At 52.8% G+C, this 20,877-nt stretch overlaps 1 protein-coding gene across 1 annotated transcript in view; it reads right to left on the bottom strand.

Moving 5' to 3' along the window:
• The window catches only part of ADARB2 (adenosine deaminase RNA specific B2 (inactive)), a 139,649-nt gene that overhangs the window by 36,381 nt on the left and 82,391 nt on the right, over positions 1-20,877 (bottom strand). The window contains exons 4-5 of the mRNA XM_035022452.1: positions 13,006-13,120; positions 127-295 (exon numbers count right to left, since the gene is read on the bottom strand). Of these exons, the coding sequence (XP_034878343.1) occupies positions 127-295; positions 13,006-13,120 (284 nt within the window). The remainder of the gene's footprint in view (positions 1-126; positions 296-13,005; positions 13,121-20,877) is intronic.

Below are 20,877 nucleotides of genomic sequence, written 5' to 3'. Positions count from 1 at the left end.
CTCACTTGGATGGGGTCTGCCCGTGCGCCCTGGGCCTGCCCTGTGGGCGCCATCCTATACAAGCCGGGAGCAGCCTGCATCCCGAGCTCGGGTGTCCGGGCCCAGCTGCCCCCGGTGGTGGCCTACCTCAGGTGCAGCTCTAGCTGGGTGTACAGGAAGTGGACCAGTGCTCTCCTGGCTACGGTCTCCGCGTGGCAGTCGTTGACCACCAGCCCCTGGTCACTGATGTGCTCGCCGCTGATGCACTTGGTCCCTGACGACAGGACGATGACCTGCGCCTGCCTGACGTCCAAGCCTGGGGGACAGAGGAGGCGTGGGAGTGAGTCTGCTCTCCCCCACCAACCCCCGAGACCCCTGCCCTCCTACACCGGGAGACTCGACGTGCGCTGGTGAACATGGCGAGAGGCGCAGCCTGCCACCAAACACACCAGCAGGAGCAGTGCAGTGCCCACCGGGTGGGGGAGACCTGGCGGGCTGCTGGATGTCAGGCTGTGGTTCTGAAAGTGGGGAGCAGAGCCCTGAGCCCGACCGGGCTATGACCGCCGGGACGAACCCCGAAAATCCTGTGACCACCGCCCTCTTGTCCCGTGGGAAGAGAGTTGTATCTTAGAAAGATTTGCCGATGGAAGCATGCCGTGTGCAGGCAGGACGGGGGTGGAGGCCTGAGCCAGGCGGGGACTCCCGTGAGAACAGACCCCTGGGCCAGTCCCTGTCCCCATGCACGTCTACCCCGGAGCCGCCACTTGGGACTTGAGACAAGACACCTGGGACCATGGACAGGAGCTGAACCGACATCTGGGTCCTTTGAGCAGGCCCGTCTCCATGTCCCCCAGCCCTGGGCCCTCTACCCCTTTGCCTCGAAGCTGGAGCACGTCCCCAGCTCAGGGGAAGTCGAGGCTCAGGGCCTGCAGGACATGTAGATGCCTGTGTCACAGGCTCAGCAGTCTGGGCCTCAGGGCTGGAGGGCCCTGAAGGCGAGCTGGCCGGACAGCAGGACCACCGGCACTCACGTGCGGCACAGTGCCCGGCCCCGGTGCGTCCCTCGGCAGAGGTGCATCTCATGGAAGGGGGCCGGGGTTGTCTGCTCGGGCTGCCCCCTCCCCAGACCCAGCACAGAAGTGGGAGCCCCCCTGGTCCTGGCCTATGCTGCGGATTCTGCTTCCTGAAACTTAAGGCCCATGCACGACAGTGCCCGTCACAGACTGCAGTGAAAACGTGTGCTGTTCTGATTCAGCGCCACGAGGCTTTCTGTTTTCCCTAAAGAGTGGCAGCACAGGTGGGAGCCAAAAAGCAGGGGCTCCGTCCCAGCCCGCACAGCTCCTTCCTCCTCTCCCGTCAGGGTCCGCACAGCCCTTTCCCAGGCCCTGCGAGCCCCGGACAGCCGTCTTCCCCGGGCTGAGGGGAGAACTAGGAAGCCAGGCTTGTGTTAGCTTGTGGCTGTCCCATGTGACCCACGGAAGAGATAAACTCACAGAGTGCGCAGAGCTATTGTGATTTTTGAATGCTCTTTATATATGTAAGAGCAGAGAGTTTTGAGGTCAGACAAACTAATGGGGTGGTTTTCTGACCCTTTCTCTGCGCCCAGGTTCCTAGCCATCAAATGGGGCGGTGTTCACTGCTGCCTGGGCATGCCCCCCCGCCCTGGCCCGCAAGTTCCCCTTTCCCACTGCGGATCCGCGCTGAGGCAAGTGGAGGCCCCATGATTTACGTGTCACCGGACGGCGCTCATTCTGACCACGGTCCAAGGAATCTCGTCAACAAAAACAATATTCTCTGCAAGAATGGAAGACAAATGAAACCAAAGAAACCTTCAGAACGAACCCCAGACTCATGACTCTAAAATGTGGTGTGTTTAAGGATACCCCAGAACACCACGATCTCAGTTTATTCTTTGTCCTGTGAGGGGGAAGATGACTGCAGCCGGCTTATACCCGGAGTCTGGGCATGGAGGCAAGGACTGGAGCTTGGGATTCCTGCCCCAAGCTCGCCCTGCACTGTCCCGGGGCCCCCTGTAAACACTCAGAGTCCAGCCCAAGGGACCTTATTGACCTCTGGCCCAAACACCGTACGAGTAAGAGGTGGTTATACACTGCTCTGTGCTTTGCGGATTCCAGCTTAATTAAAGCGGGTATTTAGAGTAATGGGAAGTAACATTTATAATTGTTTCCTTGCAGTTTTTCAATATTCAGATGTCTGGTGCATGTGCAGGACAACTTAGCAGCAGAGAACTATTTCTCCCGAGGGCTGGTCTGATGCTCCTCTCTTGATTCTGTGGAAATCGGAGCTGTAGAAGCAGAAACTGCTGTCCCTTCACCCTTCATTAATCCTCAGCTCCTCTGGACTTGGGGCTCTGCCGTATTCAGCACAGTTATGAGGCCCAAGAGATGCATTATTTGCTTATTCGCTTTCTGTTAGTCTCACCTCCTATTGTCAGCATCGTGCCATGTGATGCAGCCTATCCTTCAAAGAATTTATCATGAATTTGCGGAGATGGCTCAGAGACAGAAATGTCCACAAAATAAGGTATTGCGTGATGAATACCATATAAGTCTGCACACAGACTGTCGCTAGGACGAGGGGAGGTGGGGGGAACTGCGTGTACAGGCTCTGGACAAGCTGGCCAGAGCCGGGGTCCCTGGTTGCACTGAGTTCTCAAAGGAGACGGGGAGGATGAGGGAGGAAGCCAGTCAAAGAGGAGGTGTCGTGAGTCTAGCCTCAGGCTGATCTGGTAGAACACTCTGGAATATGCAGGGGCCACAGGCGCCATGTGCTTGGGGGCAGGTGCGGAGCTCCTCCCCCAGCGCGGCTGTGGCCCTGGCCGCAGCGACCCCCATGAAATGCAACCCAGCACGGGACTCTGGTTATGGGGTCCCGTGATGTGGCTGAAGGACAACATGAGCAACGGTCCCAGGAAACACGGCCCTACTGACTTCTGTAGAATGAATAGAAAACGTGATCAGAGACCCCCTCCCGCAAAGCCCCAGGCCCAGTCAGTTTTGTGGGAGAATTCTACCAACCTTGAAGTAGCGGCTGATTTCAAGGGTATTTATAAAGTGTCCCAGAGCACACGAAGACAAGGAAAGCCTCAGATTGTTTTTATCACGAAATGCCTGTTACTGATCTATCCGCCTGACTGAGAATGCACAGAAGGGAAACAGGTAGCCTCAGTTATAGATACCAAAGATTCTAAATCGAATACTAACCACCGAGCACTGGAGGAAAAGACCAATACAGTAATCACCACAAGGGGGGTTTATTATGGAAATGCAAAAGTGGATTCAATTCAATTAAAGAGCAGTACAAAAATATGATTATAATTACAGACACTGAGAAGACATCTGACAAAGCCCAACAACTGTTTTGATAAAAACTCAATAAACGAAATAGATGTATTTTTCCAATGTGATGTTACACACACACACACACACACACACAGAGGTATACCCACAGGGACACACACACACGTATAGAGAGGTATACACACATATGACAGGTGTATACACGTACCCCCCCAGTGGCATGCTAGAACACTAGAGGGACGTCTGCGTGCTCAGGAACACGGCAGGAATGCCCGGGTAACTCCGTTCCTTAACATTCGCCGAAGCTATTAGCCGGCACAACAAGAGAAGGAAATTGGAGATAGAGCAGTTGGAACGGAGAAGGAACAGTGTTGCTGCAGAAGGCACTATGACTGTGGATGTGGACACCGCTGGAGAATCCAATCGGAATACTGCTAGAGATAATAAGAGAGTCAGTAAGGTGATAGGGTACAAGCTAATATACAGAAATCAACAGCTTTCGTACGTACACGCAGCAGCTAGTGAGAAACTATAAAGGACAAACAGCCCCGTTTACTGCAGCAAACAAGATAACAGGAATGAGTTTAACAAGAAACGATCAAGATGAGAAATGAATAAATATTTACTCCCCCGAAAGACACCAACAAAACTCGAACACATGGATGTTGCACCTTCTTGGACGGAAAGATTTGATGTCTGGAACCTTCTCCACGGTGATTGATAAGGTTCAATGATTCTAGTAGGAACAGCACAAGGGCTTTGTTTTTGACAAAGCAAACCTGGTTGAAAAGTATGGTTTTGTTCCTTTATTTTTGAACCACGCAAGCTGATTTTTGTGGGTAACCCAGGAAGTTCTGGGAGAGAAGACCAATAGCAGGGCACAAAGCCCAATAGACATCAAGCAGGTTATAAGGGCTCAATAGCAAATTGCCATGGTTCTGACGCAGGAAGTCCCAACAGGAGAACAGAGCAGAAAGTCCAGAAACTGACCCAAAGTCAGAAAGGAATTTACTGCAGGATAGAGGTGCTGAGATCTCAAACCTGTGGGTTGGAGACACTAGCCCATTAGAGCTATCCAGTAACTGAAGAGCCCTCTGAAAAACAAAACTGCATCTTTACTGTGCACCGTGCACCAGCGTAGGTAACAGGTGGGTCAAAGGTGTTGATGCAAAAGCATGAAGAGCTGCATCTTTATTCATAATCACCCAAACTCAGAAGCATGTCCTCCAGCAGGTGGTGGATAAATGAACTGTGGTCCATCCAGACAATGGAATATTATTCAGTGATAAAAAGAACGGAGCCATCAAACTATGAAGAGACATGGAGGAAGTTTGGATGCGTATCACTCAGTGAAGGACGCCAATAAGGCAAGGCCCCATGCTGCTGGATGGCATTCTGGGAAAGGCGGAACTATGGAGACAGGAAAAGAGGAGGGTTTTCGGGGGGCGGGGTGGCAGTGGAGAGACGGAGCACAGAGGTGTTCGGGGCCGTGAAGCTGCTCTGTGTGACACTGGAATCTGGGTCCATGTCCTTATACATCTGTCCAAACCCAGAGAATGTACAACACCAAGAGTGCAAACTGTGGACTTGGGTTGATTAAAACAACAACAACAAAAAGATGTAAACACAGTAGAAGAAAACATGGGATAATCTCTTCATAAATTTGGTGAGTGAAAGACCTTTCTGATTATAACTAAAAGTCTCAAAGCAGTAAGAATTGCTAAATTCAGATGCATAAAATAATTCCGGGAGTTCACTGTCCTGGCGACTCATTGCAAGCAAGCACACCTCACTGTGTCCCAGGGGAGACCGGTGCCGGATCCCTGTGTGCAAACACAGTCGAGAAGAGCTCCAGGACCAGAGTGAATGTGTCTCCCTGGCTGGCTGCTTGCATCACCCTCGTCAGCTCCATGCACCTCCATCCCCAACTTCAGGCAATCTTTGGGAATGTCCTTTTATTTATTTAACTGGGACTGAGCAATTCTGAGCCCATTCAAACCCTTTGAATAGAAATTTTCACAATGCAACCTCTGATTACAAAATTTCTAAAAATAAAACTGTAGGTAAATATACTAGCTAGGGTCCAAGAAGCAAATATCAGAAGTATGGGTTTATCCTGTGTGCAGACTGCCCAAGGGTGCGGTGTAGAAATGAGTTCTGACTCCCTTTTTTCTAGCACTGCACCCACTGAGTGCCACGGCCCCAGTAGTAGGGTTTCCACAGCCTCCCGCGGAGATGGCGGCCCTCCTTGGATGTCCCCAGTAGGATCCTGCACCACGTCTTGCAGTGTCTTCCATGCATGCTGGGGTTGCAGAGCGCCTGCCCTTTCACCTCTCTCCTCACTTGGGCAGACTCTGTGTTTGATTATCTGACTTTTCCTGCGAATCAGTTCCTTCCTCTTGTCAGGGTCTGTTTCTGTCCTAAATTTCCTTTGTTTGGACTGGAGGGGACATAAAATGCCAGCTCAGGCATGTCTCATCCGGGAGGGACATGGGTAAGACTGAAGGGAAACATTTTCACGTTCGACGCAGATTTCTCTCCCTCCAGGGCCTTGGTTAGTGGCCGTCCCCCAGGGCTGTCTTCTTCAAATACTGCAGGTACTCTGACTTGACGAGGGAAGTACGTGTGCGTACAAGTTCTGTGCACTGCCCGGGGAGCGGCAGGCAGGACGCAACCCGCGCCATGTCCTGAAGTCTGGAGTCACATAACCCTGTTCCTGCTATTCACTCGAGACTTCGCTCAGGGGAGCTGGTCTGCCGTCCCATGTGGAACAAGGGGATAAATCTAGCGCTAGCTAGCTGTTGGGCATGAGAGAGCATCGTGTGACGTGTGTAATGGGTGCCAGTCCGAATCTGCTAAAAATGCTGTTATCTGAGCAGTCAGTACTGGAACCAGACTTCCCCTGCGGCGCCCGCTGCTGGAATTACAGCAGAAGCCCAGTGCTCTGTTACTGTCAGTGCAGGAACCGCACCCTCACTAGGGCCCTTCGGTGGGCGGGCTCCTGTGGCAGGAGAGAGGGACGCCGTCGTGGTGGTTGTGAGGCCCTGGGTGTGACGCGGGGCCCGTGGTCTGTGTGTCCGGGAGACCCTGGGTCTCGCGGCATGGGGTGCCCCCAGCCCCGGTGCAGAGGAGTCCAGGAGCAGCCCCGTGGCTCCCCCTACTGTCCCACAGAGCAGTTACCTCCTGCGGCGGTGAATTCTGGAAAACGTAAACATCGGGTCCACTGGGCCGCACGGGAATGAACTGGGAATGCACCTGAAAATCCAGAGTGCATCAAGGCCATCAGCTTTATATGAGAATAATATGAGAAAAAGTACAGAAATAAACAGCTTCATGTTTGCTCCGTGTAGAACACGGTTGTTAAACCTCCACAAGCCAAGGGCAGTGTTTGATTTTCTTCCCCTGGTGAAATCTTTTGGGCAGTTAAATGCCAGCTTACGATGTCCCCGTATGAAGAGCGCAGAAGTCCCTGGACACCGTAGGTGGGGCCCGCGCTCCTGCAGGGATGTGGCAGGGGTGCTGTCTTCCTCCCTGTTTTGTGTGTTTCCTTGTGCACCTGCTCGCTGAGGAGGGGCCTCTGGTGTTGCAGGAGGGCTGGCCCAGGTCAGGCCGCTGCCCCTCCTCAGCTGGCTCCCCTTGGGGGCCACGCAGGTGTAACTCTGGGGTCAGCTGCCATGATCTCTAGACAAGCCATGTCCGCTCAGCGATGGATCTTCCTTCCCTCTCCATGTTAGGAGGGTGTTGAGTATAACAAGTCGGCATTCATGCAACATGAAGGTCAGGAGTAAAATACATCCTGCAGCTCGTGGTTTAGACCTAACCCTTTAAACCGAAGACTGGGAATTGCTCTCCGTCCTGCTCCTTGTTGTGCAGGAAGTCGGCCCCCGTGAGTGTCGATGGGCCTGAACCTTCCTCCCGCTCATGAGGCTCTGTACCTTGCAGCGTCTTCCAGGACCAACCCTCTGAAATCCAGGTGACTGTTCACTGTCTCCCATCCCTGCTCAAGGCTCTGCTTACGGTCTTTACCCATCTTCCCCATGCCCTCCTGGGTGTAAATGGAAAGACCCACTTTTTTTTTTTATGATCAAAGTAATTGCCAGTCACTCAAGGGAGACACCGGGAAGAAAGGGTTTGGGGATCTGCATGCATCTGCAGGAGTCCCCTTTGCTGAGGGGCCTCACCAGGCCCCTCATGCGCTCAGAAGAGAGGCGCTGGCTGTGGTCCAGCTGTCAGGACTTTACCAGGGCTGCCTTACCTGGTGTGGCGCCGTGGCTGACCCCTGACTCAGGCAGAGCATGGCTCGGACAGCGCAGAAGCAGATTTCTTCACCCCATGGGGTCGTTTTAGGTTCAGAGCAAAAAGCTCTGAAGCATAGCAGAACACGTGTCTCATGTTGTTACTTGGGACTTTGAGATTTTCCCTATAAGACAGGACAGCCCGCTTTGTCCACAAGAGTCTGCCATCCTGAATGGAGCTGTTCTGGGCTGTTTTCATGAAGTTCGGCTTTGTAGGCTGTTTTCTTCCCCATCCTGTCTTCAAGAGATGTGCGTTTTTGCTGGGCAGTCATATGTCCCAGGCATTCGTGGGGTGTGCGTAGAGCTGCCCACCAGCTTAGGAAGGGTGTTTGTTAGAGCCACAGCTTCTGAATGTGTTTTGCAGACCAGGCTAGCAAAGACAGGCTGGAACATAAACTTCTGAAAATACGCACCAGGGAAGTCTTTCTTCTGGTCATTTACTTAATAAGCTTAGAAGCGAGGTGAAGAGCATGCATCTCAGCACCACGCCTCGTGCACGTGTGTAGGGGCCCTTCAGCAGGGTTGCGGAGTCCACTGCCCACCTCCTGGCTCCGCCCGCCTTCCCGTGACTCAAGAAAAGGCACCTAGCCCCTTCATCTCCTTGTCTGTATTTCTTAAAAGCTGTAATTAAGATTCCTGCATCTCCCACTTCTCAGGGTTGTAGCAATTAACTTGATTAGTGTATGCAAAAGTGCTATCAACATTATAAATTTGCATATCAAGTGAAAATCATCATTATTAATAGCTCCTTCAAGAGTCACTTTCCCATGGAAGCACCAGGATTTCTTAACAAAGGAGAAGACAGAGCCATCGCTTGACAGCTTGGCTAAACAATGTCCAGGTTTCTGGCTGAGGAGGGCAGAGGGAGCAACACATTGCTTTTCCTCCTGTGGGATCCACAGGCCGGAAGGATTCCGGAGGGTGTGGAGGGACAGGATGAAATCCCGGCATCATACGGAGGTGCCATCGAGAGGGAGCAAGCACCTGCAGGGCGGGCCCAGAGAAAGCAGGCGCTGAGCCAGCAGCCACCAAGGGCGGGCTCACCAGGTGACTTTTAATTAAGGACTGTTGGCTGGTCCCCGACCCACCTGGGTCGACGAGGAGGCTTGTGCTTATATGTATCCTGCCTTCCACTGGGGAGAGAGACCCAGTTACAGGGGAAACTGGAGCTGCGCTGCGAGAGTAGAGTTGGTATTTTTCTCACAAATGTGAATATTCACAAGTATGGAAGCCACAAGCAGGATAAAAGAGAAAGACTGACTATAAACAAAGCGGGCTTGATCAGAGGAAGCACAGTCCGAGAACAGAGGAGGCTCAGCTGCTGAGGCTCCCCAGGAACCTGTGAGGAGCGTCACATCTATAAAACGAGAGGAGGAACCTGAGAACAAGAGAGATGTCTTGAGTGATACACATTGCAGAAATTAAGAAGCAGCGGGCATTTGAAGAGCTGTCAGGGAAGTTTCAGAAGGGCCCAAGGTCACAGAGGAAATGGGTAGATGCACCAGGAATGGGAAGAGACCGAGGATCCGGTCAGAATACTGAAAATTGGACGAAAATGTGTGTAAAGGAAGGAATTTATCAAAGAAATAATATGAGAAAAAGTACAGAAATAAACAGCTTAAATAAATCAGAGCAGGTGCGTGGCTCACGCCTACACACATTCTTATGAAATTATAGAACATTCAGTTTACAAAAAAGGGCCTTTCCCCTCCGTAGGCAGGGCAGGGCGATCCGGCAGAGACGTCAGCCAGATGTATCTGGTTAGAAACATTAGGTAAGAGATAATAGAAAAATCCCCCCCAGATGTGCAGGGAAAATAATGTCAAGCGCAGAATTCTCCCCAAGCAAAGCTGCTGCAGGAGCTTGAGAGTGTGGTCGGCCTGCGGCCTGTGAGCGAGCATGCCCGGTTTCTGTCCCCACACGTTTTGACGGTGTTTCTTGAGGTTGCATCTGTCAGGCTGGGAGAAGGGAGGAGAAAGCGGCGAGGCTGGTGCTGGGGTGCGGCTGGGGCCCAGGGAAGGGCGTGGGCCTGTCCGCAGACATGGGGACTCGTTGGCCAGCAGGCGTGCCAGAAGCATTTCCTTCCTTTCAGTGAAAGAAGAGAAAGCAGAGCACCCGGAAAGCACACAAAAGCTTCAGAGGCTCTCTGAGGAGGTCTAGCAACAAATGTGGGTCAACCCTAAATGTGAGGCGGCTTTGAGTGAGTGGTGGCAGGAGTGAGAATGTACGAGCACGGCCCCTGGCGCTGTAGGGACATGGTGCAGGGACAGCACAGGAACCGCGGCTCAGCCCGCGCTCGGCGGTGGCCCCTACCGCGTCCTGACCGCGCGAGGCCGTGTAATGCTTTCCAACATTTAGGCTCACCGGACAGAGGATGGAAGGCTGAAGTACGGCATAGAAGAGGCTGTAAGTGCTAGTTACCGTAACACAAAAATATGCGCGTAGTGAGACGAGGCAGCTCGCCAGGCCGGCCAGGGGGCCGACGGCGCGCTCTCCGCTTGGCAGCATAAGGAAGAGAAGTGTAAGCATGTTACCTGAACCCATGAATGTTACAAACACGATCATGAAAAAGCAAAAAGCGTCAGATTTTACCAGCGCAAATCAATATTCAGAATTGAAAAAAATGGAAATACAGAACAAATATAGTGTTTGGAGTCACGAGGACCCAAAAGGAAAGTGATCAGCGCCAGCTTCACTACCGGGCCGGTGGGAGAACGCCGTGTCCCTTCCCGAGCTCCCTTCTGCTTGAGTTTTTACCAGATACTGTGCTATTTGGGTAACAGTAAGAACTGTTCTATCCGTAAACACATGTCTCTGCTACCGATTTGTCCTACGGCCTCATCAGGGGAAAGCACCTGCAGGCGCTGAGTGATGTGGACGAGCTGGTGTCCCACCTGGAAATGGGAGGCATCGCAATCAGGTTTTCCTTCAGAATCCACACACGTTTGTAACTTTTGTAACTTTGTAAGTAAGTAAGAGCATCCTTCCCTCTTGGAGGTTCCTGCGCATTTGCTTAAACACCTGAGCTAGAAGGAAGGTCAGGTGTCACAGCAACTTTAAGTAAATGGTTTTTACAAAATATTTCTACCAGTGATTTTGCACACATCTCCCTAATCTCTTGTTAATCAGTGTGTTTATGAAACTTTCTCTTTATAACAAGAAGGCAAGTTTCAGCACTTTATTCCTCAGTGTTTATAGTCACTAATTCGTGTACAGTCTCACTTCATAGAATAAATTCAGTTCACGTAGGTAAATTGCCTGCACAAAAACCAGCATATTCACTCGCCATTTTCCCATGAGTCTTTGTAAAATGTTACTGTTTTCCAAGGGAGGTCTGAGAGTAGCTTTCAAGACTTCCTGGAATTGAGTTTTCCAGAAAAGTGGGAAGATATTGGACAATCAGCTCCAGAGCTGGGAAATCCTGGAAAAACTACTCAGCAGATCATAGCGACCTAAGCGCTGGGGTTGGGAATAGAGCCCAATGGAGGCGAGACACAGGTCCCTCCCTTTCACCTTCTATCCTCCTCCCTTCCTTCCTCCTTTCCTTTCTCCCTCCTCCTCCTCTTCCTTCCTTCTTCCTTCCTCTCTTCCTTCCTTCCTCCCTCCCTCCCTTCCTTCCTCCCTCCCTTCCTTCCTTCCTTCCTCCCTCCCTCTCTCCCTTCCTCTCTCCCTCCTCCTCCCCTCCCTCCTTCCTTCATCTCTTCCTTCTTCTCTTCCTTCCTTCCCTCTTTCCTCCCTTCTTCTTCCTTCCTTGTATCCTTTCTTCCCTCCTCCCTTCCTCCCTTCCTCTCTCCCTCCTCCTCCTCTTCCTTCCTCCCTCCCTTCCTTCCTTCCTTCCTTCCTTCCTTCCTTCCTTCCATCCTTCCCTCCCTCTGAGTTGCCAAGAGGCAGACTGACCTAAAGTCACATGGCTAGTTGCAGGTAGAGCTGGGAGTCAAACCCAAGCAATTGTCCTTGGCCAGCACCATCTGTCACGGTTCCCTAGACCGTATCCTGAAGTGGAGGCTGTGTCTTTTCTTGTCACCCCCTTGGGTGTGCAGAATGGTGCCCCACATGTAGATGCATCCGGTCCACGGCTGCTGGCTGCCAGAGAAAGGAATGCCAGGTCCAGCAGGAATGCTCTTGACTGAGGTGGACCCTTAGCCCTCAATTTAGAATATTTCACTTTCTACACGGAGGCAGACATTTGAGTATATGGAAGGGCAAGTGTCGGCAGCTTGGGCAGAATGCCGGCCCCAGATACAGTGGTGTCACTGACGAAACAGAATTGCCTTTGCCTTAGCACATTGTCCTCATAAAGTCATCGTTACCTTTCAGAGCACTTCATACACCCCATTCTCCTTCCCCAATTACAGCAGGGGAGGCATTTTTCATTCTGTTTTACTAAGATGCCCATAATGGAAAGGTTGAGCAATATATGCCCTTGCGCTAAAGCCCTGGGGTCCTGAGTGGCTCTGCCCCTCCCCCAGCGTCCTGCGCTTGGCAGAACCTGAGGGGCCCTCAGGGCTAGAATGGTAGGAAAAATATGCCGACTCTCTGGTTTTTAACTGATTTTCAACATACATATGTTTGGTCATCATGTAGATGGTCTTTGTCTACACACGCAAATCCTCTTTGTGAAACTTAACCCAAAGCCAGTTATTTCTGCAAGCATCATTTTGAGTAGGTCATGACCAACTCATGCCCAACTCTGGAATCAGAAAGAGTACACAGTTCAAATGACCAACTGGTTAGTTACCATTAATAGATGTTTTCACCAAAAACTGATTGCTGGAAGTTAACCCTTGTGTCTCCCACCCTGGCTGTCCGAGGCCACAACCTTCCCTGTGGTCTGGACGTCCCCCTCCCATCCTGCCCCACGTGTGGGATGGGGTTCCACGTCTGTGAACCGCTTGGCGGAAGGAGTGCCCACCGTCTCCCGTGATGGGGCTCAGGGGGTGGTTTGCACCCCAGTGGGGGCTCAGACTCCCTGCCACAGGCCGCCCCCTGTGCACGGAGGAAATGCAGGTGCCGCGGGGAAGTGCGAGGTGCACGCAGGCAGCCTCCTCACCCCTGCCTGAGGCGACTAATCTGTGGCCTGGCCTGACCTTGGGTTCCAGCTGTACCAACATCAACAGTGCACGGTGTTCTCAACCACGAGGCGGGGAGCCTAACAGGGAAGACATGGGCCAGGTCCTCACGCGGCCCTTCTTTGTGGGAGTCGAGGCATGCGGGCAGAGCCGGTCTGAGGAGGTGTCAGCATGCTTTTGCTGATCATCTAGAATCGGCACTGAGCTCTCTGGGTCCTATTGTTGTTTTTCTTTTTCACATCTTCATGTGGAAGAGAGACTCGTCTGGTTCCCAAGGTCAGGCAGACACTAAATCTCCTGTCCTTGCGGATGGGATCCCACAGGGAAAACGAGAGGCATTACCTGTGGTCATGACGATTCCTGCCAGTGCTTTGTGGCGGGCGTGCGCGGACGCCAGGCCCACAGTCAGCTCGTGGAACTTCTGCGTGACCAGCTGGGACACGGAGTCTGCGAATTCCTGAAAGACACAAGCACCAGGCCTCTTTGACGGCTGAGCCGGTGGCATCCTGGCCTCCCTCCTCCTCCGAGCCATGTCCCCATGTGCGGCATCTGGAGGCCACCGTGTGCACTGTCCCGAAAACCCACGGCCCTATGGAGACCCATGGCAGGCCTTGGTTCTGAGTGGGGAGCCCTGGCCTGGCCCCGCGCCTGAGCAGAGCCTGCCCGTGGGAGGCCACAGCCACTCTTGCCCTCCCCTGCCTCGTGGAGGGGCCAGCCTGCAGCTCTCGTTCGGGGAGCACTTGTGTGAGAGAATCCTGAGCAGCAGGGGGCTTGCACACCCTGGACACTCGGCTCCCTGGCTTCTCAGTGTGGGAGAACCAAGGTAAAAATACCCCACAGTCGGGCGCCTGGGTGGCTCAGTTGGTTAAGCGACTGCCTTCGGCTTAGGTCATGATCCCGGAGTCCTGGGATCGAGTCCCACATCGGGCTCCCGGCTCAGCGGGGAGCTTGCTTCTCCCTCTGACCCTATCCCCTCTCATGCTGTTTCTCTCTCTCTCTCTCTCTCAAATAAATAAATTAAAAAATTAAAAAAAAATATTTAAAAAAAAATACCCCACAGTCTCAAGTACTTCCTGGCCGAGCTGTTCCCTGTGCTCACCCCACAGTCTCCCCCCTTACTTTCTGCACACATGCACAGGCACTCACAAGTGCACTCATGAGATGCAGGCACAGTGCACACACGTATGTGCACATGTGCACTCACAGACACACATGCACACTGGTTTACACATGCACACAGTGCAGCCAGAGATAATGCACATGTACACATGCACTCAGAGATGCAGGCACACATGCGTCGTACACACCCATGCACATGTACACGCACACGTGTGCACACACTCTCAGAGATGCAGGCACACATGCGTGGTACACACCCATGCACGTGTACACACACTCAGAGATGCAGGCACATGCGTGTGGTACACACCCACACATGCATGTGCACACACATGTGCACACACAGATGCAGGCACACATGCGTGGTACACACCCATGCACGCATACACACACTCAGAGATGCAGGCACATGCGTGTGGTACACACCCACACATGCATGTGCACACACATAGATGCAGGCACACGTGTGCGGTACACACCCCCACACACGTGCACACATGTGTACACACTCAGAGATGCAGGCACACATGCGTGGTACACACCCATGCACGCGTACACACACTCAGAGATGCAGGCACACGCGTGTGGTATACACCCACACATGCATGTGCACACACACAGATGCAGGCACACATGTGCGGTACACACCCACACACGCACGTGCACACATGTGTACACACTCAGAGATGCAGGCACACATGTGCAGTACACACCCACACACGCACGTGCACACGTGTGTACACACAGAGAGATGCAGGCACACGTGTGGTATACACCCGTGCATGTGCACACTTGTTGAATTTTCCTAGTGTGACCTGTGTCCTTATTAAAGCAGCTCATCGGCAATGACTAAGGCAGTGTGGCCCAGGAATGTGGTTTTCTTGGTGTCTTCCTCCCTCCCACCTGGCCCCATGGTGGACGTGTCCCTTCTCTGCTGGAGGAAGCAGGCTGGGTGGCAGCGCCCTTCACGGGCGTTGGAGACAGAGAGATCTGGTGTGAATTGCATGGGCCCATCTTTCTGATTTATAAGGTAATCTTCTTAATTTCCATCCGACGGTGCTTTCGTGAGGATTAAATGCATTAATGTATCTGAAATGCTTAGCATGCTGCCCCGTGTTTCGTCAGTGCTCAGAAACGGTGCCTGTTCTTTCATCATCATCATCATCATCATCATTACTAATTATCATTTCCCTGGTCGCTGCAGACACTAGCTGCATCCTCATGTGGTTATCCATGAGGGGGGCATGTGGTTCATTTCGGGATGGGATGGAGCTTCACTTTCCCGCCAGGTGTCCGGATATTGTGCTACAGATAAGAACAGGTCTCAATAAAGATGCAAAAGACAAATAGACAGTTTTTTTTTTAAAAATCCCACTCACGGGCAGTAACACCTATTCATATGGAAACAGGCCTGCATCCCAGACTCTAGACACCTGCGCGGAACAACACCGAGGTGTTGGCTCCTGTCTCCTCTGTCCTGTGGGGGGCCTGCTGCCGTGGCGGCTCCCGAAACCCATAGTGCTGGGCGCCATACGGGCGTGACGATTCGGGCCTGGCAGGTGGCGAGGGGCCCTCCGTTGGGCCTGCTGGGCCTGGGACGTGTGTGCTGCGGGGGGTCTCCCCCGGCTGGGCCCCTGCAGGAACCCAGGCTGCTGGGTGAGGTGCCTCACCTCTGCTGGGAGCTGTGTAGTCCATCCTGGGGTTGGCTTGGGGTTGGAGGCTGTCCTGTCCTTTGTGACCTGGGGACAGAGGTCCAGAGAGAGTGGGCATGTGTCCCAGGCACATGGTGTATGGGTGTCCTTGGGGGGCCAGAACCGGTGACCACCAGCGGTCTGGCTTAGAACCACAGAAATCTGTCCCCTCTGGAGACAGCAGCCGGAGGTCAAGGTGGCGAGGGCTTGTCTCCCTCCCATGGCTCCAGTGGAGGGTCCTTCCTGCCTCCTCCAGCCTGTGGGGGCTGCAGGCGTCCCTCCCGTGTCTGCCTCCTCCAAAGACGCCTGTCACTGGATTCAGGGCCACCCTGATCTCAGATCCTTCGTGTCACAGCTGCATGGCCCCAGGCGCAGGCTCTGGGGCAGGCCACGGCACGCCTTTTTGGGGCCATCTGCAGACCACTTCACCTTGTCATCAACACCTCCCACACTCGTGCTGTAACCCAGAGGGCGACGGTTTTCCACGGGACTGTGAATTTGGGTAAATTCTGTATGTCTTGGATGAGCCCGACTTCTTCATTTGCGTCTGTCCCTCGAACAGTAGCAGGTGTGGGCACGGGACTGGTAGTGTCCCTGGCGCCCTTGGCCCCCACCACCAAGGGAAGGTTTTATCAAGTCCCGCCTTCAGATGGACGCTGGTGGGCACGGGGGCTGAGCTCCGACTGAAGGCACGCGAGCAGGGAGCGAGGCTGGTGAGAACAGGGGTCCCGGGGTCTGCAGGCTCTGTGGTGCCTCGGTGAGCACTACTTTTGGAGCAGGAGCCTTTGAGCCCTGTTCTTGCAGGACCAGCAGCAAGATGCAGCCAAGCACCACCTGCCTGGCTGGGAAGGGGGGCTCTGACCTGGGCGTGGGCCGAGGGCTCCCGTCCAGGCACAGGGGTCCAGAAAGGCGTGAGCAGAGCTGACGGCTGAGAGGGACCTTGATGGAGTGGTGGGCCCAGGGTCTTTCCTTCTGCAGACGTCCAGTGCTCAGGTCAGGGGATGAGCTTCGCCGTCCGCCCTCCGGCTAGCTCTGCAGCATGCTGGCGGTCAGCGGAGTGTCAAGCCGCTATTCCGCTGGGGACCTACGTGCTGGACCTACCTTCCTGCTGGCGGCACCTGCAGGTGGCTGGTTCCATGCATTTTATTGCTAGGATGGGCTTCCAGGGGCTGCCCGCGCCTTCTTCTGGCTTCCCCAAGGTCTGAAGCGCCTCGCGGGCGGACTCCTGTCTTTTGCTCCTCCAATAACATTTCTTAAAATTGAAGTATGATTAACCTATACTGTTATATTAGATATTAGTTTCAGGTGTACAACATTCAACAGTTCTGTGCGTGCCTCAGGACTCATGATGATAAGTGTACTTTTAATCCCCCTCACCTGTCTCCCATCCCCCACCACCTCCCTGCTAGTGAACAGCAGTGTGTTCTCTAGAGCTAAGAGTCTGTTTCTTGTTTTGTCACTTTTTTCTTTGTTTTTTTCTTCAATTCCACATATGAGTGAAATCATATGGTATTTGTCTTTCTCTGACTTATTTAACTCCATATAATACCCTCTAGCTCCATCCGTGTTGTTGCAAATGGCAAGATTTCTTTCTTTTTTATGGCTGAGTAATAGTCCATTGAATATACACCACATCTTCTTTATCCAATCATCTGTCGATGGACATCTGGGCTGCTTCCATATCTCGGCTATTGTGGACATTGCTGCTATAAACATCGGGTGCATATCTTTTGAATTAGTGTTTTCATTTTCATTGGGTTTACTGGATCATATGGTAGCTCTATTTTCAACTTTTTGAGGAACCTCCACACTGTTTTCCAGAGTGGCTGCACCAGCTTGCATTCCCACCGACAGTGTAGGAGGGTTCCCCTTTCTCCGCATCCCCGCCAACATCTGTCGTTTCCTGACTTGTTAATTTTAGCCTTTCTGAATTCTGTTAGGTGGTATCTCATTGAGGTTTTGATTTGGATTTCCCTGATGCCGAGTGATGCTGAGCATCTTTTCATGTGTCTGTTGGCCATCTGCATGTCTTCTTTGAAAAAATGTTTATTCAGGTCCTCTGCCCATTTTTAACTGGATTCTTTGTTTTTGGTTTTTTATTTTAGGGTTGATTTGTAGAAGTTCCTTACATATTTTGGATATTAGCCCCTTGTCGGATATGTCATTTGCAAATATCTCTTCCCATTCAGTAGGTTGCCTTGTCATTTTGTTGGTGGTTTCCTTCTCCAGTAACTTTTCAAGGTGCCCGGATCAGATTCCTATGCCTTGTGTGCTCTGAAGAGCTGTTCCAATGTAGTTTTGATTGTCCTTTTTCCATCTCTTTAAAGTGAAGTTTCGAATGTCCAAGAAGTGAGGAGACTGTCAGTGCAGGAAGCATCTTGCTGTTCTGTGTGCCTGATGGACCCTGTGAGGTTCCCAGAAAAGGTCGCCCCCAACCGCTGGCTACACAGAAAAGCGACTTCATTTGGAAACTAGAGGCCGCTCTCCTTTGTGCAGAGGTGCAGGACGGATGCCCTGCATGCCAGGGTGGCACCTGCGTAGCCTGCTGAACCCCCCAAAGAAGGGGCTGACACGGTTTCAACACGGGGATTCGGGGACACACACGTTCCGCCCGTAGACCCGTGGGACGGGGTGTGGTATGAGTGACCTGCGCGGGTCTGGCTGTTGGGGGGTGTGGGGTGCCCCTTCTCCTTCCTCTCTTTCGTGGGTCCCCTGGCTAGAGCCCCTGAAGGTGGAGCTACCGTGGGGGGCTGGGACACCAGCCGCCCACCCGACGGCAGCCCCATGCTCTCGCTGGTTTCGAGGGCGTAGGTTACAGCAGGAGCATCATTAGTCTAGTATAAGGAATGAGAGGGATTTATTGTAAAAAGGTAGTTAAACCGGACAAATCAGAGAAAAAGCGAAGGGTGCACAGAGCACCATACCGCCCAGCTGACCCGCCAGGCGTCCTAGATCCCGGTGAGCGACCTCTAACCCATGTGCCCTTTAGGGGATCTTGGGGCCCTGGGGCCCCGACCGGGTGGCTTAGCAGCTCTGCACGGTTCTGCTGCCAATGAAGAATGTTCTTCATGTGTGAACAGCCATTACTGGGCTTCACCTGACGCATGTTTAATTTTCGTTCGGACTGAAATGCGCCATGGGAAATACAGATGCCGAGCCGCTCGCTGGTCCGCCTCTGAGCCACCTGATGCGCGCAGGCTCTGCTGGATGCTGGATGCAGGGCTGACGGCCAGTGCCACGGTGGTGGGAAGGACAGGCGGCTCGCGGCTCTGAGGGGTGCGCACGTTCTCCTGGCCCCCAGCCTCAGCCCCCTGCCCTCTGACCTGGGTGTGCCCCATCTCCTCCCCTATAGTCCTTTCACTTTATTCTTTTTTTCAGGGGTCCTTGACGTTGATGTGAAGCACATTTCTCACGTCTTATAAACGTGAATGTAAAAAGAAAGGCAAAGTTTTCTTCAACTCTGCTCACTTCGGGTGGTGGCTTATCTTATTGAAACATAGAGAAGACTTTAGTGAGCTGCTTGAAATTTACCTGTAATATGTAACTGGTGTTATATGAAAGCATGCTTGTGGTTTTGCAAGGAGGGATTTGATGGACCCTTCGTTTTCCTGGTTGTGAGAGTGGAAGGAAGAGAAATCGGAGAGCATGGCTTGCAAGTTGTCTTCATCCAGACTTGCAGGAGTCTTAGCGAAATTAGACGTGCATGGGCTTGGGAAAAGGCCTGAGGAGCCTGCCCTGCTCTGAGCCGCCTCCTCCTGGGCCCGTGCCCCCAAGCCGCTGCTATTTTGGGGGATCGGTTGCTAATTCAGTTGCATACACGATTGCAGTTTGCATTGGCTTTCTCAGTTGCGTTTGTGTCTGTAACTGACGTTGTGCTTGATTACGTGGGGAGCTAGAGGCTAGATGGAAACTAGAATTCATGTGGGGACGCATATACTCACTGTCTAATTTAACACCAGCCGTTTTTTATGTTTTGATCACTCGGGATTTAATATAGACAGTCAACTTTGGTTACTGCAAACCCACCTAATCAGATGGTGAAATAATCCATTTTCTTCCCCACCTGGCACTTGGTTTATAGTCAAAGCAGCTAAATGGCTTAAAAACAGCTCATGCCACTGATTATTTTCATAAATTCAAATTCCAGGGTGCACCCGTGGGCCCCGGGAAGTTCATTTAGCTCCCCAGGACAGGCGAGTGCATCCCGTTAGGACACATTATTTAACTTAAATAGTATTTTTTTCAGCACATGAGTCAAGCTATATCTCAGTATTGCTTCCTAAATTAACGTAAGACATTTTCCCTGGCGGCGAGCATACAAACCCCTCACTGTGACTCAGAGCAGCCCCCACCCTTGCTTTACCGAGGCCTGTGTGCAGGGCTTGGCGGGAGCTGTGGCGCTTACAAACCCATACCCCATCTCTGTCCACGAGACCATCACAGACTGCCGACGGCGGACCTCCTCATCCCTCTCTCCACAAAGTCCAGGTCCAGCTCCTATAGAGGCTTCCACAGTGAGCAGGATTCTCCTCCAGACCCCAATGGCTCTTAGAAGCTGTGTCCTTTTTTGGTACATCCTGAAAAGGTAGTTTTTCTTTCTCTTATGTATGTCATATATATACAATGTCCCTGTGGACAAGGGGGTCAATATTTTTACTGACTGGGGGAGTGTGAACCACCATGTGGATCACATGCCATGGAGATGGACCACGACACGTGTCTTCTGTGGAGCTCACTTTTCAGGGTGGGGGACGAGGTCCGATGGTCTGAGTGTAGGATTTGTGCAGCGTCATGATGAGAGGTCAAAGCTGCAAGGCCGCCAGAGGTAGGTCTTGGTTCCAGACCCAGGAGCTCCTGCGGTTATTCTGTAGATGTCCCCAGAGTGCCTCCTCGGGCTCGGCGGCTACGTAAGCAGTGGGGACACAGCGTGGGAAGAGCATAGGACCCATGCAGCGAGTTCTGGCTCTGCTTAGGAGGCAGAGGGGGGCCCGTCCCAGGCTCTGACCAGCCACAGGTTGACTGTGAGGACGAGGTCGCCACCGGCAAGGTTGAGGTACTGTGTTTACCGACAGCCATTGTTCCTACGGCCGTGTCCCCCCGCGCAGAGCCCCCAGCACATGACGGTGTCCCCTGCACAGAGCCCCCAGCACACGCAGAGCCCCCGGCACACGGTGGTGGTCCCATCTTACGGCTGCAGACACAGAAGCTCAGCGAGATCGGGGACCGGCCACAGTTGTGAAGCAGGCAAGAAGCTGGGTGTGATGGAGTTGTGTGTGTGTGAGTTCTGCGTTGTGCTGTCAGCCTGTGATGTCTGCCGCTCTTCTGGGGGCCGGTTCCTCAAACCTCAGAAAACAGCTTTAATCTAACCACACTCTGCAAATCCTCCGAGATTAAAGCTAAGTGC

This window comes from Mirounga leonina, unplaced genomic scaffold (assembly GCF_011800145.1).
Source record: "Mirounga leonina isolate KUSES-001 unplaced genomic scaffold, KU_Mleo_1.0 Mir_175, whole genome shotgun sequence".
NCBI classification, from domain to species: Eukaryota; Metazoa; Chordata; class Mammalia; order Carnivora; family Phocidae; genus Mirounga; species Mirounga leonina.
Note: the sequence above shows the minus strand (reverse complement) of the source record. Positions and strands in the feature narration are given on the sequence as shown.